The 15856-nt window shown below is 54.8% G+C and overlaps 7 protein-coding genes and 1 non-coding gene across 8 annotated transcripts; 4 read left to right on the top strand and 4 right to left on the bottom strand.

Moving 5' to 3' along the window:
• Window positions 1–1036: 1036 nt before the first annotated feature.
• DICSQDRAFT_47845 (uncharacterized protein) lies at window positions 1037–1774 on the top strand (the record flags this gene model as incomplete). The annotated part of the gene is made up of 3 exons (XM_007359862.1): window positions 1037–1456; window positions 1588–1656; window positions 1712–1774. The coding sequence occupies 3 exons, from the start codon at window positions 1037–1039 to the stop codon at window positions 1772–1774; spliced, it is 552 nt and encodes a 183-aa protein (XP_007359924.1).
• A 345-nt stretch (window positions 1775–2119) lies between these two features.
• Window positions 2120–2434, bottom strand: DICSQDRAFT_13590 (uncharacterized protein; the record flags this gene model as incomplete). Its single annotated transcript, XM_007359681.2, has 1 exon — window positions 2120–2434. A coding segment is annotated over one exon (315 nt), but the record flags the coding sequence as incomplete, so codon positions are not given.
• Window positions 2435–9237: 6803 nt separating this feature from the next.
• Window positions 9238–11350, top strand: DICSQDRAFT_95280 (CyP450 monooxygenase; the record flags this gene model as incomplete). Its single annotated transcript, XM_007360118.1, has 10 exons — window positions 9238–9442; window positions 9497–9626; window positions 9688–9876; window positions 9944–10208; window positions 10273–10390; window positions 10443–10456; window positions 10521–10792; window positions 10845–10976; window positions 11029–11172; window positions 11230–11350. 10 exons carry the CDS (start codon window positions 9238–9240, stop codon window positions 11348–11350), a joined length of 1590 nt encoding a protein of 529 aa, XP_007360180.1.
• A 374-nt stretch (window positions 11351–11724) lies between these two features.
• Window positions 11725–12165, bottom strand: DICSQDRAFT_48223 (uncharacterized protein; the record flags this gene model as incomplete). Its single annotated transcript, XM_007359886.1, has 2 exons — window positions 11725–11840; window positions 11907–12165. The coding sequence occupies 2 exons, from the start codon at window positions 12163–12165 to the stop codon at window positions 11725–11727; spliced, it is 375 nt and encodes a 124-aa protein (XP_007359948.1).
• Window positions 12166–12280: 115 nt separating this feature from the next.
• Window positions 12281–12822, top strand: DICSQDRAFT_75578 (NADH2 dehydrogenase). Its single transcript, XM_007360117.1, has 2 exons — window positions 12281–12634; window positions 12691–12822. Exons 1-2 carry the CDS (start codon window positions 12312–12314, stop codon window positions 12770–12772), a joined length of 405 nt encoding a protein of 134 aa, XP_007360179.1. The 5' UTR covers window positions 12281–12311; the 3' UTR covers window positions 12773–12822.
• A 292-nt stretch (window positions 12823–13114) lies between these two features.
• On the bottom strand, window positions 13115–13207 carry DICSQDRAFT_t1. Its single transcript has one exon. It is a non-coding gene; the product is annotated as a tRNA-Ser (tRNA).
• Window positions 13208–13364: 157 nt separating this feature from the next.
• Window positions 13365–13999, top strand: DICSQDRAFT_46159 (Sm-like ribonucleo protein; the record flags this gene model as incomplete). Its single annotated transcript, XM_007359759.1, has 4 exons — window positions 13365–13419; window positions 13525–13593; window positions 13660–13775; window positions 13829–13999. 4 exons carry the CDS (start codon window positions 13365–13367, stop codon window positions 13997–13999), a joined length of 411 nt encoding a protein of 136 aa, XP_007359821.1.
• A 297-nt stretch (window positions 14000–14296) lies between these two features.
• Window positions 14297–15849, bottom strand: DICSQDRAFT_164500 (uncharacterized protein; the record flags this gene model as incomplete). Its single annotated transcript, XM_007360116.1, has 4 exons — window positions 14297–14537; window positions 14596–15286; window positions 15345–15436; window positions 15500–15849. Coding segments are annotated over 4 exons (1374 nt in total), but the record flags the coding sequence as incomplete, so codon positions are not given.
• Window positions 15850–15856: the final 7 nt, after the last annotated feature.

Genomic DNA, 15856 nt, shown 5'->3' with positions numbered 1-15856 from the left:
TCCGCCAGTGGCAGGTGTTGAACTTGGACTTATCCGGTCCGGACTACACGAGGCTATGCGTCTCCTAGCGCTTAGCTGTAGTCGCTTATGTAGTATGTTACCATATTTGGGACTCTCTGCTCGTGTACTATAGCTATGCTTCCGGACTCTTCTGGTACTGTCTAGGACAATCCGTACTACTCCAGAACGGTCTAGACAGGTCTATGCCTTACTCATCTCTTACTCATCCTATGGTGCGATACGTCGCAATTCTTTCACCATCGTATTATTCATCGCACTATGGTACATGTGACTAACCACTCTTCGATTAGTCATGGACACTTCTCTGTAGTATATAAGGACTTCAGATTGTGTCCTCCCTCTTAAGTCTTTCCTTACTGACTGAAGATCTTGCTTCGACTCTAGTCGGATCTAATCCTTGTCTTCACAGCCCCGAGTTTATCAGCAGGGTTCATGCCATGAGGAGCGCACAAGTCTTATATTTTCCGTAAACGATATGACGTGACCATAAGTACTGGAAAGCCGGGGTGCAGCTTCTGTGTATACAAGTATTACAACGTCTTCGCATTCTGGGGTGTATTCTCCTATATTATTGAGATTTCTCTCGCTCAGTTCTATGCTCTCGACTTGCATTCGGAGGATAGCTTCAGTCGAGACCTAGTACACGCACCGTGAAGCCGACCTTTGCGCTGGCACAAGAAATTCGCAATAGGCGCCAAGGGGATCTAGTGGCAATCAGCAGTGCCTTGCTTGGCCAGATCATGTGATCCCCGGAGTCCGGCGGAGTCCGCCAGACTCGCTGGACTCAACGGTCTCGATGTTCTCAAGAGTCGGGAGAGCTCACCCGAGTCGGGGCCGGCGGGTCGGCAGCTTGAAACCATCTCCGAGACAGCCACAGCCATCCTTCCGGCATGTTCATTGCAACCATCTTGCAGCTGACGCTGCTACCTAGCTCACCATCTCCTTACCCCAACGTCCTGTCTCTGACCTGCTTTCTCGCCCTGCTCTACCCGCGCTGGCCGAAATGGACACTGACATGCTCACTTATCCCGACGAAGGCCCCGCACTCACCCCTAACGACTCCGTCCTCGCTGAGGTCTCCAAGCTTAGCCTCCAAGCTCGCCAGCTCGATGCCCGCGGTAGCTACACGGAGGCTGAACGCCTCCTCCAGCAGGCTCTCGACCTCGTAGATCCCGCCGTTCCGTCCCCGACCCTCGCCAGCCTCTGGAACACTCTCGGAGAGCTCTATCTTCACATGGGAAAGCTCGATGGTGCAGAGCACTGGTTCGAGAAGTCCCTCGATGTCAGCATCATCACCCACAACTTCAAAGAGATCACCACCAGCCGGGAGAATCTCGCGCGCGTTCACCGCATCCGTAGCGAGCTCCTGAAGGCGAAGGCTCTCAAAATGCTTGGTGCCGCCGACGATATGTGCTGCAGCAATCACGCCGTACGTGTCTCTCTTTGTCCGTTAAATAGGAGCCGTCAATAACCTTTGCGCAGTGTGCCAAAGGGCTACTCAGAAGTCCTGGCCTCTCCATCTGCGGAGGTTGCAAGGTTAGTCAGCGTTCCTCAAGCACGGTGAAGCACATACTGCAGCGTCGCTCACAAATTAATTGTTGCCAGGGCGCATTCTACTGCTCCCACGAATGCCAGGTGAGCTGCCGTCAGTGTGTCTTTTAAGTTTCAACCTTGCTGACCTGTTCGTCAGAGGGAAGACTGGGAACGGCATAAGAGACGCTGCCGTCGTGACCTTGCGCCAGATGCCGTTTAAGCGCACCCCCCCTTTGACATCTGTTATACCCCGGCCGGATACGAATATTCTACACCATGCGTATTGATTAGGAGGACATATAGGAGTAATAACTTACGCCCAAGGACTGTTCCGGATATTCCCTTGTGCAACACGACGTAGTCGTAATCTTGATTGCAACTACGAAGCTGCATAAGGGACCATATTTGTATGCATAGAAAGACGCCATGTTTGCCTTCATGAGCCGTCCGATGTATCCCTAGAGAGAGATGCCGTATCCATATGCGTGAACTGCCGTTATGGCTTCAAACCCAACGCCGCCGTGCCAATCAACCATGAACCAAAATCAATCAGACGCCACAGGGTCTACCTGAAGCCCATCCGCCGCGCGTACTCCCGCTCCTCCTCCTGCGTGAGCTCGTCCGTACCCGTCCAGTTCGCCGAGCTCGTCCGCGCACGGAACCGGCTGTGCCGCGTCCGGAAGATCTCCTCCATGCGCAGCGGCCTGATCTGCCCAAAGATGTCGTCCGGGTTGATCGTGCTCTGCTGCTGTAGCGCTGCCGCGATGTCCGGGCTCTTCGCCCAGTCCGGCAGGTCGCGCTTGGGGCGGTCCTCGTCTTCTGAGTCCGAGTATTCGCTGTTGATGTCGGGCAGCTCGATGCTCTCGCTCGCCACCCGCGGCGGCTCCTGCGCGGGCGGCGGGGGGCCAGTGGGAGTCTTGGAGCGCAAAGGCTCTGCAGTGTCCTTCTCCTTGCCCTTGGACGCTGCGGGTGGGGGAATCTTGAGATTGCTTGATGAAGGCATGTGCTTGACGGTCTTCTGTGCAGGCACCTTAGATGCACCAGGGGTGACAGGAACCGAGGAGCCAGAAGGACCTGCAGTAGGCTGCTTGAGTGCGGACTTCAGCACGGGCTTCGACGAAGCGCCAACGCTAGGCTTAAGGGTCCGAGGAGGTACGGCATCCTTCTTCTCCTTAGACGGCGGTTTCTGAGAAGTCGTCGCCGCCACCTTGCGTTTGGAGGTGTCGTCCTCGTTCTGCCCGATGGTCAGGCGCACACAACATCATGATGAGACACATATCTCACCTTCTTTGGCGCAGTCGCGGCCCTGCTCAGGGGACGCTTGTCTGTGTGCTCCTCCCGCTCACGCTTGCGACGTTCTGTCTCCTCCTTGATCTTGCGCTCTTCCTCGATCTGCCGAGCCTTCTCTTCCTCCGCCTTGCGCTGGATTGCTTGCTGCCGGCGAGCTTCCATCTCCTTCAACCGCTGTGCCTTCTTCTCCTGCTCCTCTTGTTGCTGTGCAATGATGGAACATCAGTACAAGATGCGACTTGAATGAGCGAGGCAACGAACCTTCTTCGCAGCAGCGGCAGCGAGCTGGAGGCTCTTAACCTCCGGTTTGGCTTTCTTGGCTCCACCACCAAATACGCTGCTGACCAGCTTACTCGCCTGGCCAAAGAGGCCCAAATTGGACTGCGACGAAGCCGTCGAAGCCATCGATTGCTGGCTGTCGCTACGAGGTTGTGAGGATGTGTCAGATTTCTGCTGATGTTATGCGACAAGAGAATATCAGCTCCATGCTCTAACCCCAGTACCAGAGGAGCGCTTACCTGGACGAGCTTGATCGTGGATTTACCTGCAAGGACCGCCTCATCGAAATCCTCTTCCTCTTCCACCTTCTCCTCCGCGTCGTCTTCGTCGATCTCCATGGCCATATCCCCCTCTCCAACTGCACCGTCCTCCACATCCGACGGCTGCTGGTCCGCCGCAGCCAACCGCTCCGCAAAGCCGCGCTCCGGATCGGGCTCTTCTCTCTCTTCCTCCTCCTCCTCGTCGACCTCCTCTGTCGGGAACAGGCTCTGTGTCGCCTGCGTGTCACCCCCCTTCTGGCTCGTGCTCCGGCTCGGGATCGTGCTCCACGTCATCGTGTCGTCCTTGAGCTGGTCCGGGTTCGCGCTCTGGAACCCGAACGGCGTCCACATCTGGTTGCTCGCGAACTTCTCATCGACGCCCCAGCTGTCATCCGCGTCAAGCTCGTTGTCGTCATCATCATCGTCATTGTCATCCACGACGCCCTTCGGCTGCGATTGCGATTGAGCGGCGGAGTAGGACGTGTCCTGCGTGGACGGCATCCACGCGGGCGAGGCGTTGGTGCGGTCGAAGACGACGTCCGAGAAGGCGCTCGCCTTGCTGCTCTGCGCGGACAATGGCTGGAATTTCATGCCCATCCCCAACGCCATTGCGGCAGGGATGGAAAACGGATTCTCTGTAGGGAGCTTGTAGTCGCGAATCGCTGCAGGCGCAGACGACTCCGTACGAGCGGAAGGTGCGGGAGCCTGTGCAGGAGGCTTCGAAAAGACGGGTCCGGTGTGTGCAACGAAGCTCGTATTGCGCGAGCGTGGCGGGGAGTTCGGCGGAGTGGTCGAGGCACTCGTGTCCGCACCTGGCGGTGTTGGCTGCCTGGCTTGTGCCGTGTCCTGCTTTGCCTTCGGCTTTGACTTTCCCTCGGACGACGGGATGAGGTCCGACACGCTGAGCCTCCGCTCGGACTCGGTGGGGTCTGTGGGAGCAGTCTGAGTGTCGACAGGCGAAGACTTCTTCTCTTCGGACGTCATCGACACGTCGCCCAACTCGAGCTTGTGCCTCTCCGCTACCCGCGCCTCAGCAGCAGCCCGCGCTTCCGCAAGGGCGGCGGCGGCGTTACCGCCAAGGGATTTGCCCATGCTCTTGCCCGTCCGTGCCTCGTAGTTCTTTTTCAAGATCGTCGCGAGCATGTCATCCTGCTCAGCTAGCACAGCGGTGGCTGACGTAGGCACGGTTGTTGCAACCCCAACGATCTCCGCTGAAGTCGTGGGCTGCGCCGGGGCAGCATGGAAGACCTGAGCACGATGAGGTCGGCTTATCAGTGGCTCGACGAAGCATGAGCTTAACACATACCGTGTCTAAACTTGGAGCTTTGCCCTTGCCCTTGCCCTTTCCCTTGTCTGCATTGTCGTCCCCAGCAGGAGAGTTGGCAAGTTTTGGCACTTTCGTCGCACGCTCTTCCTCGTCGAGAGACCTGAGGACAGCATTCGCAGCTTCGAGCATCTCACTGCTCTTCCGTTTGTTGGCAGCGAACGTGCCGATGCCTGGGTCGAGGGTACTCTTCCTCTTCGAAGTGGTCTCCAAAGCCTTCGTCTCGCGCGCCTTGGATAGCCATGATGTCGAAGTGCGCTTACCGAGGGCCGGAGCCGCAGTCGCCCCTGTCGAAGAGCCTGCTGACGCATCGCCCGGTGGCCGCAATGACTTCCGAAGAGGAGACGGTGCAGGGAGCCCGGTGAACTGTGCCACGCTAGGTTTGCGCGACAGTCCAGGGACGGGGGCCGAAGGCTCTTCGCGCAAGGGCATAGTGTACTCCTCATGCTTCGATGACGAGGCCGGTAAGGGAGCCGTATGTGAATGCAGCTCCTCCTCCACAGGTACGGGTGACAGCGACACCCTCGGAAGGGGTGCTGTGTGGAAGTCCGCTGTGCGCGCCGATTGTTGTGCTGGCTCCGGTTCGCGTCGCGGACTGAGTGGAATCGTATGGAAGGTGGCTACGGAGGCAGACGTCACGTCACCTTGGGGAGGCTGCTCATCGTCCGCCATTGACATGTCCGCGTCGTCCGCGATATCGTCCTGCATACGTACGTCATCAGACACAGCCTCTTCTGCGTCGTGGAAGACATCTCGAGTCTCGTTAGGTCTCCCAGGCTCGGGGTCAATTCCCACAGCTGCCGGCTTGGCGGATAGCGGAATATCAAGAGATACTCGACTCCTCTCCGCTAACTCATCGTCCTCCACAATCATTGAGAGCTCGTTGGTCGCGTTTACAGGAACTTCCAGGGATGCTCCCTGGCTCGCGACTTGTGCCACCGGTTGTACGACGCTGAATGTAGGAGCAGGGATCGGTTTGTGCACTTCATCCACGTCCATGGCGGCGTCGGACACCTGGACCGCTGGGCTGTCGGCGATGGTGACAATCCGCTGGTCCTTGACCTTTCCAAGGGGCTTGTTCGGCAAAGACCGTTCTGCGGAGAGTTGGTGGGAAGACCGCTTCTCTTGAGTAGAATTACTCCCTTCCTTCGCTTGTAAGAGAGCCTTGTGGAAATTGTTCAAGGGCGCGTGGTTCTCCTTCGCCTCACCATCCTTCGAGCACCCGTGAGTGTTGGGGCGAGGGAATGCGCGAGAGACGTACCTCAAACGACATAGATGTCACAGCGTTGATCTTCGCCGCTGCAGCAGTAGCTGCACGAGTCTTGACCGCGGTGTTCTTCTTTCGACCGGGAGTCTTGAGGAGTTCAATCACAGGTCTACAGCGACAGATCAAAAAACTGTGATTCGCTAGAGGTTGATAGCCAACCACACGCACTCTTTCGTTGGCCCATCCAAGAAGTTCTCAAGATACATGTCGAGGAAATCGAAGCCCTCCTTCTGTATTTGTTCGTATAGAAATTGGCGGCCGGGGTCCTTCGCCATCGTGAACCGTATCGAGTTGCACCAGGCAATGACGCCTGCCTCACCAGGTCTCGAGCCATCCATGGCGGAAATTCGTGAGCAGATGAGGGGATGGGAAGTAGCGAACGCGTCGATGTGGTCTTGAGGGAGGAACTGCTTGAGTGGCAGAGCGCGTTGCGCACTGGTGGTTCATCCCACGCGTCGGTCATGTGACTGCGACTACCCGTCGTGTCGCGATTGGCGCTCCCGGCGTGCATCTTCGGCCCGTCCGAATCGGCTTCCTCCACGCTCCGCATCCTAACATACTAAGTACGGTTCCAGCAGACACGCCCACATAATTTGCGGTACGGCAGATCGATTCAATGTGAATCAGATTTTCTACCCGCCCATCCAATCATATCACGGGGCTCTCTCGATCTCACTACGTCCTCGCGCCGAGGCGCCTGATCCTCCATAGTCTACAATAACTCAGTGAACCCCAAACATTTCACGGCAAAGTCAAACGAAAACTTCTCAGTTTGACAGTATCCCTTTTAAGAGTGTGATTCTCGCCCTCGAAGAATATGGACACCTTATTACCCTTTGGATGGCCCTCCTCCGTAGGCGGGCGTGAAACAGGTTCTGGACGCAACGGCATCTCGGCGATGGAGGGAATGCTTTCATAGCGACTGGCCTTATGTGGAAGCCTATGATACTGCACGAAACAGTAGATGACTTGTTCATTATTATGCTCTAAAGAGATGTGACGTGACTTGAAGACGTAAACGAAACAGAGCGGTACTACTAGTATGGGAAGAGATTTTGGATCACTGGCTTATGTAACAGCACAGCTTCGTGCCTGTGCTTCCTGTTTGGGACCACAGCTACGCCAACCTCGACAATGACCAGCCGTTCGGCACCTTCAAGTGCAATCGATTCTCGCCCGTCGTGTATTCCGTGAGAAGTCAGAATTGCTCTACTAGTACACTCGAGAAAACCGCAGATACCAGGACCAGACTGATGTCTCGGAGATCGCTGCCATGTGTCCTGTCCCTGATCTTCTGCATGCAACATGAGACTAGCTTTTGTTTACCCGTGGCTTTGCCGCTCTTGCCTGCTGGATTGAATAATTGGATTGGTTCTTCTTATCGCAAGCTTAACACATTGTAAGGATTCAAGCAAATTACAGTATAGGTACCCAAAATGATGTTTTAGGCTCTATCATAATATAGGTTTTGATTTTTGGTTGTCGCTTTACAGCGGATAGCATATTGATAGGCCCCTTCGAAACAACCATGCTCAGGTTGGTTGGGAGCCGAACTATATGTGAGTCCAATGGATGCTCTGAGCCCCCGTCGAGCTCACTGCGCAGCAGCAGAGCCCAGCGATGGGAGTTCAAAGTGCCTGAATGGCTCTTTGTAGTGCCCTCCAGTGACTTGGCCGCAGTGAGCGGCAGATTGGACTTGCATTTTGGTCGGCTCGTCTCTGACCTACAGAATGTCAGTTTTCCAGTATGGTTGCACCATGGTCAAGCCGTGTATGGCGCCGCAGTGTATCAGCTCACCTACGCGTCGAAGTTTGTGCTTTGCGAGTATTGCCGAGAAATCTCGCTTACAGGTACATCCAAGTGCGCCTCCGGAGGCTTATCGTCGTGCTCCCCATGCGCGTCGCACCGGGGGATATAAACGTTATCAAAGTACTCTGAGTTACCTCAATCGTTCTCAAACTATCACCAAGACATCATTGGGTCACTTTCACCTCAATATGAGAGCTTGGGACTTTCCACCAACACCCGTGAGGCCATTGGCACTTCTGGAGTTATTTTTGCTTAAAGAAAGTTTGGGCGTTTGCCACACCACAAATGTTTGCCGACAATCGTGGTGCACACCGCAGCGCCATACACGGCTTGATCACGGCGCAACCATACTGGAAATCTAACGTTCCCCTGACCTGAGTGTAATTTTTTGGGGAGAGCTTATCTCCGTGATTTCTGTAAGCTCTCTGAAAGTGAGCAGGTACACCCGTTGCTTTCAGACTGTTGCCCAAAGTCATAATACATAATGATACCTACTTAACTTGTTACCTGTTAAGCAGCCGTTGCATTCTGCATGTGAGGCGCTGTGTAAAATCATCTGTGAGGTTTTCCTGAGTTCAGTATGAGACCTGCTTACTTACTTTTGTACATGTTCAGCTCCAAGTCCTATCAGAGTCAAGCACTCTATAAACACCTTGTTGTTTTCTGCTCAGAAAGTTCAGCATGCAAAAATTCTATTCTTATCATTCCCGGCACTATGCAGCCATATCTACCCTCTGTTATTGTTATGTGTAGATACATATGATATCGAGGTCCAATTTGCCTAGTTGTAATATCTCTGCCCGTTGCACCCTGGCCTCGCCCGTTGAACAGAGCGCCCAACGCGCAGGACGCCCGTGCGGCGCGCTGGGCCCATAAGCGGCGCACATGGCAGCCACGCGGCACCACGTGCTTCTCACGTGGTTTTAGACGCTCCACGGCCCATTCTTTTATGATCGAGTCTGATCGAGGTAGGGCATTTCGAACGTGAGTGCACCACTTTGTGTCACCCATCGGGTCGGAAGCTCCGGGCTACAGAATGACTATGGCCTCAATATGTCTAGAGACGATAACGGCATCTCCTACCACAAACTTGGGGCGCCATACCAGAGGTCCACCGCCTTTCCGATACCTTTCCTCATGTCGCCAGCTCCACCGACCTCTCTTCATGCTTCTTCTTGCCAGGAATCATTATGAAACATTCCGGTACCTTGCAGGCCAACGGACATCGATGATATGTAACCCATAGCACACAGTACGCCACCGTGTCTCGTGGGGCCCTGTCTCTCGCCCATACCTCGTATGGCGACTCTTATGTTTGCACCCAAGGCGTCAGCATGCTTCTAGCTTGTTCAGAGACTCGGGTGCACTTCCCGCACGCCCACTAGAGCGTCTCAAATCTGAGGATAAAAGGCACTCGTGACTATTGCCAATGACTCTGCAAGTCTCGAATCATGATGTTCGATATCATCTCCCCCGTCGCACTCCTCAGCCTCACAATCTTGGTAGAACTTCTAGCGTTCAGATACTTCAGGTCGTCTAGAAAATTGTGCACACTGCCCCTCCCTCCCGGCCCGAAGCGTCTTCCAATCCTTGGGAATGCGCTCGATATTCCGCTCAACAAACAGTGGTTCACTTTCCAACGTTGGGCCGAAGAGTACGGTACGTTTGTCGCAGCCTCGTATCAGGGCACTCCAGGATTGAACCCACCCCAAGGCGATGTCGTATACCTAAACCTCCTAGGACAGTCCGTCGTCGTCCTGAACTCTGCACAAGCAATCACAGACCTATTGGACAAACGCTCAGCTATCTACTCAGACCGCTTCAAGTCCACTGTCGTCCCTCTGTAGGTGTCACCCCGCACTTGTTCCTGCCCCTTCTCATCATTCCGTACCTTCATGCTGCAGCATTGGGTGGGACTGGAATGTAGCTCTGATGGGCTATGGTCTTAAGTGGAGACAGACCAGGCGCGCGTTCCATGAATACTTCCACAGCGGCGTTGTCCAGCAGTACCAGCATACGCAGCTGTCCGGGGCCCGCAAATACTTGACACGTCTTCTGGCAAATCCAGGCAACTTTGTTCAAGACTTACGGTAGTGAGTGGCCATTGGCTGGCTGCCGCCAGATTAGCATATAACGCTACTGAATTTCATGGGATGACAGCGATCTTGGCGCTACCATTCTCGAAGTCTCGTACGGCATCAAAGCCAAAGACACCGGCGACGAATATATTGCCATCGGCGAACGGGCAGTGGAAGGGCCGACCAAGGCTCTGGTGCTCGGAGCTCTCTGGGTCGAGTTCATCCCTGCACTGCGTCATCTGCCTCCTTGGTGGCCAGGTGCGTCGTATCTGAGGAAGGCTGGGACATGGCGGGAGGAGGCACTGGCCCTGAAGAATGTTCCTTTCACAAAAGCAATGTCGGACTTCGTCAGTGACCTTGCTTCCGTATCCTCACCATCCTTGCACGCATACTCACGATGGGCCTTCCCAGCGAGACGGCGCGGGATTCTGGTCAATCGCTAGCGATATCATGGCACAAGACCACGGCCTTGGCGATGCACTAGAGAAAGAAGAGTTAGCCAAAAACGTCGCCGCAGTCACCTATGGAGGTCAGTCTTAAGAGTACTACAATTGCGTCGTGACAATTGACGTCTCCACAAGCTGGCGCAGATACTGTGAGTGCTCGACCCGCTCACATGCTCATGATCGTCTCGTATGTCATGCTAAAGAGCGGTGTAGAGTTTCTCCACTCTCCAAACCTTCTTCCTCGCCATGGCGCTCTATCCGGAAGTGCAACGAAAGGCCCAGGCAGAGCTTGAAGCCGTCGTCGGCCCTCACCGGCTCCCCGAGTTCGACGACCAGAAGACATTACCATATATTCATGGGATCGTGAAGGAGTGTCTACGCTGGCAGAACGTCTTCACGCTCGGGCTTCCGCACCGCTTGATGGAGGAAGACGAATACAGGGGATACCGCATCCCCAGGGGTTCGATTGTGCTCGGCAACATCTGGTACGTACCAGGACACCATCGCGTCGCAGTATCGACTGACTATTGCTCTCAGGGCAATGTCTCGAAACGCAAATGCGTTCCCAGATCCGGAGGTGTTTATTCCTGAACGTTACTTCAAGGAAGACAGGACGTGGAGTGCCGACGTCCCTGATCCATCTCTTTTTGCATTCGGCTTTGGAAGGAGGTACAATGTTGCCCTCCACAAATGTGTGGATTCCGCTTATTCTTTGCTCTAGAGCGTGCCCGGGTCGTCATTTTGCGATCGCAACCATCTACATCTACGCAGCGTCCATCCTGCACGCGTATAGCATCAGTCCCAAACGAGACCTCGACGGTAAGCCTATTGAGATCAAGGCCGATATGGTGTCGGGCGTTGTGACGTGCGTGTTCTATGCCAGGTCGGCTTGTGCAGCCTACTCACTATCGTAGTTCCACAGATATCCGGAGAAGTTCGATTGTGATATCACACCTCGCTCTGCTGATGCCAAGGCGTTGGTCGGTTTCTGTGAGACTGAGGGAGGATCAATGTGTTCTTATTCAGACGAGGCAAACATTTAGAATGAATGATTAGACGTCATTTGAAGAACCGCTCGAGGTTTTGCCTTTCATGTACGGTATTGACGAACTAAGGAGAGCAGTTATATGCCTGTTAGGGAAAGTTCGAATCGATCATAGGACGCAATGTCATCTGTGATATGAGCTGATCGCTGTCGGTTAAGCTGGGTCGGAGGGAGACAAGCCTAAAGACATCAGCACTCGTCTCATTCAACTGAGGGCCGATGACCTGAGCGAAGGCTTTCGGACAATACGTAGCAGAGATGCATTAGAGAGTATATACTACCACGAGTGAAACAAACTCTCCTTAGCAGCTGCCACTGACTGTGTTCTGAAAAAAAGGACTCACGCATACATATACCCGACCCCAAACGACCTTATAGCTCCGGTGTCCGGTTCCTCGCCTTCCAATCCATGTTCAGTTCCCGGTAGCACTTAGGACAGATATTATGCGCCAGCTTCGGCGAACCGCAAGCCTGACAATGCACCAAGTCTAGAGAGTCGAATTTAGCAAACCGTGGCAAACCCTGTCTCGCGACAAGCATTGTATTGGACCCACTTTGCTTGTCCTTCAAGCCTTTGTTGGCGCTCCTCATCGCCTTTCGTGAGTGTGACGTCTTCTTTTTCGGAACGGCGAGGAGCCATGGCGGGAACAGCTCGAGCAAGGAAGGTAATGAAGGAATAGCCCAAGTGAAGGGCTTCGGAGAGGCCAGAAAAGCAGGCACAAGGGCCGCAGTGAGAGAAATGCGGGAAAGCGGAAGTCTAGCCGCTGCTGAGAGCCATGTCCGAGACTGATGAAGAGCCAACGCGGCCGCCATGGTCGTCGAGGTGAGGAGACAAGAAGGTACCCGCTGGTCAACTGCTTGCCGTCTTGGAGTGCGCCCGGGCGCCTGTGTTGTCGCGCTGGGCGTTCCGCGTCTCGAGCGCCGGTACCTCTTACCACCACCATCGTCCGGGCACCGCGATGTTACGCTTCACACGTCCTCTACTCAGTGCGTTCACAAAGAACTCGACTGGGATCACCGGCCTCAGAGTACATCATGACCCACTCCCTGAGCTGAAGAAGACATACGAGGCGACGCTTCAGACGCTCTCCGCCATCCCCTCATCATCCGTCTACCGGCAAGGCACGGAGGCACTCACACAGCACAAGCTGAAGGTCTTGGAGCGCGCGAACGGGGATGTCACCGCGGTCGAGAAGGAGCTAGACGAGGGCCAGATAGAGGAGCTGTTGGACGTTGCTCAGGATGAGCTTTCACTCGCGAATAAGATATTGGAGTGGAAGGCGTGAGTATGCTTGTCGTGTTTCATCCAAACGCTATCTCATCCGCGTCATCTCGTAGCTGGGAGCCACTAGAGGAGAAGCCCGCACCGGGTCAATGGAGGTACTTCGGGAAGGAGGCTAATGCGACGACATCAGCTTAATGGGTGTACTTGCAATGCATTACTCGTTTTCGTTGCCGCCTCAGATGCAACCCCGTATGCGTGTATGACCATAGTCCGACATGCGCTATCGGCACATCTACCACTGTGCCCATCTACTTCTGGTACATCACAGCCCACTCGTCCCGTTGACTCCGCATAGTCACTACGTGAGCTTCGGCTGGCAAGAAGTCAACCACAGTAATGGAATCTGGTCGCTGAGTGAAGGCCTTGGGCGTAGGGAGACTGGGGCAAGCGGACTTCGAGATCTTGAGACTTACTAGCAAACGAAAGTAGTACTTACTGAGGGACATCCAATTCGAAGGGACAAAATGGAAAAGAAATCGCTGACAGCAGGATTTGAACCTACGCGGGCAATGCCCAAGTGATAATGAAACAAGTTCAAATCACTCGCCTTAACGACTCGGCCATATCAGCTTATCGTCCTGATTGTCTCATGACCGCCATCAATCGGTTATTGAGTGGCGCGGCTCGATACATTCCTGCAGGCTGCTGCCGCAGGGGTACACGCTTTCGACTCTGGAACGCCATAACACACAATCACCAACACCCGCCAGGGTGCCCATTCAGCACAATGGACTCCCTGATCCCATTCACAACCTCAGGATCTCTTGTGGATTGCGTCGATAGTACGTCTATCCCAAGTCCACATACTCAAGGTGCAACCTGAGCCCATATGCCTTGCCACTCCCCTCCCCTCCTGTATCGGTTTCCGTCCTCTTGGCTCCGGTCAGGGAAGATGCTAGTAGTCCTACGAGACGGTCGGAAGCTCCAAGGAGTTTTGAGGTCGTATGATCAGTTCGGTGAGCACCCTCGTTTTCCCCAAGCATTCGGAGTCAACGTCGCTGACGGATTCATTTATGGGACAGCGAACCTTGTGCTAGAGGACACCGTGGAACGAATATACCACCAGGACGTATTCGCAGAAGTATGGAGAGGACTTTTTCTCATCCGAGGAGAGAACGTCGTGTTGCTGGGAGAGATAGTCAGTGTCTCGTGTGCTTCTGTGGAGAGCATTGCTGAAGGCTCGGACTGTAGGATCTAGATCAGGAAGACGAAATTCCGCTGCGCCAGGTAGAGTGGGCAGTGCTGGAGGCCTATCACAAGCAAGACATTGCGGACAAGAAGAAGCGTGAGGACATCAAGTCGCAGGTCCTGTATGAGCAGAAGGGCTTCTGCAAGGAAGGAGGAGAGGGAGACGGCTACTGATTCACGCTGCTCGCCGGACTCGTCCCGCGCCCGGTCTGTCGTTCCCATTCATTGTCTCGGTGCACTCCAGATTTAGGCAGATTCATTACGCCAGGGAGTCATCAGCTTATTGTATTCATGTCCTTGTTGTCGTATCCAATATTGCTGGCATTGCGGTTGCATAATCGAGCATCTAATACATGTAGGACGCACTTGTGATGCATGCGAGACGACCCCACTATGACAGGGTTACAGTGCGAGAGCAGGATGCAATCCGAAGAGTCCAATGTCTATGAATTATATCGACAGTACGGTATGTCAATGCTTCTGCTTGCCCTTCTTCCCGGACGTTCCGTTGGGCCTCGCCTTGGTCCCATTCACTCCCTGGTGTCCATTCGGCGGATGGAGAGATCCTGGCATGACCAGCTTGCGAACCGGTGCACTCGTGACGTCCTCCAGCTGCGTCCGAATCTCACGCTCCTCAGTCGTCAACTGCGACATCAACCTCTCGTTCATCTCCATATCGCATTCAATTTCACTTGCGCGAAGCTTTTGCCACCTGTGCAGAAGAGCGAAAATCATGAGCACGTTGCTACGTAACAAAGGGAGCAACGTACCCAGCGTGGCGCTGGCATTTCTTCTTTCCCCTGCACCACCACTCCCCGTGCTCTTCAGCGTCATCAACGTGCATTGGGTCGTCCACGGTGCCGTTCGACCGAGAATTCGACTCCTCGTAGGTCTCGAAGACTCCCTCTGCGAATTCGGCGTACTCCTCTTCGTCGAAGACAAGTCGTTGATCCCAGCCACACTCGTCTACCCTGTCCGCACGAGCAGCGGCGAGTCGCAGCAGCTTCTGCCGCCACAGGATCACCTCAAGCTCCTTCTTCAACTCCTCACGCTTCGGCGTGATCTTGTTGAGCTGTGCTCGCAAGCGAGCAATGGCGCGGTCTCGCTGCGTGTGAATTGGCCTCTGGACCTCGTGCGCTTCCTGCGCCACAGAGTTGACCGCTTGACCTGGGTGCTTGCCACCCGTATTGAAACCATTGGGTCCGCCAATCACTTGAACTTTGACGACGACACCCTCGCGCTGCTTCGTGTCTTGAATGCTGGCCCAAAGCATAGCTGCGTCTCCACCCCACCCTTGGATACGTCGTTGCATGTATGCGACGCCACACTCGTCCGAGCAGAACTTGGAGAATGCCCCGCGTGCGGGCTTGTGACATGCGGAAGGAGAGGATGGGTGTGGATGCTTCAGTCCGGCCATGCATCGCTGCTTGTACGTCGTCTGGAGGGGCATGTTGGGGTTGGCTGCAACCACTTCGTGTCAGCGCCACAGCGAACCATGCACGTTCTGCTGCGTCCTCACCCTTGATACAGAGGGGGCAGACGAACTGGTCAATCAAATCGACCTCCAAATCGTTCATGTTCAAACATTGCGTGTGATACCACTCATCGCATCTATTGTCAACATTCAGCATCCAACCACTGACGGTCAATGCGATCGAACAAAAGAGCGCCCACCTATCGCAAGCGATCATGACCTTGTCCTCATCGTAGTTCGTCTTGCAGATACAATACAGCTTGTCGTCCACAGCATCCTCTTCCGACTCTTCCTCCTCCTCCGGTTGTGCTTTGGGCTTCGGTGTCGGCGTCGGTTCCGCGGGCATGGGCATCTCAGACGCAGAGCGGGAGCGTGAAGGACCTACGGCAGCAGAGACAGCTCGTTTGGCAGCTGCGGCGACCGTAGCAGACGTCGCAGTGGCCTTCTTCCCCTTCGTCGCAGTGCCACTACCGGAGGGTGTCAGCCTACCACTGGAGCCTGCGGTCCCTTCCTTATCCTTCATCGGCTTGACCTTCGGTTTCGGCACGGGCTTTGCC

This window comes from Dichomitus squalens (assembly GCF_000275845.1).
Source record: "Dichomitus squalens LYAD-421 SS1 unplaced genomic scaffold DICSQscaffold_1, whole genome shotgun sequence".
NCBI classification, from domain to species: Eukaryota; Fungi; Basidiomycota; class Agaricomycetes; order Polyporales; family Polyporaceae; genus Dichomitus; species Dichomitus squalens.
This window is presented reverse-complemented; position numbering and strand designations above follow the sequence as displayed.

Bases quoted from the DNA above. Each gene is read 5' to 3' on its own strand.
- DICSQDRAFT_75578 (XM_007360117.1), top strand. From the start codon at position 12,312: ATGTTACGCTTCACACGTCCTCTACTCAGTGCGTTCACAAAGAACTCG. The intron at 12,635-12,690 runs GTGAGTATGCTT...GTCATCTCGTAG, and splicing joins AAGATATTGGAGTGGAAGGC to CTGGGAGCCACTAGAGGAGA.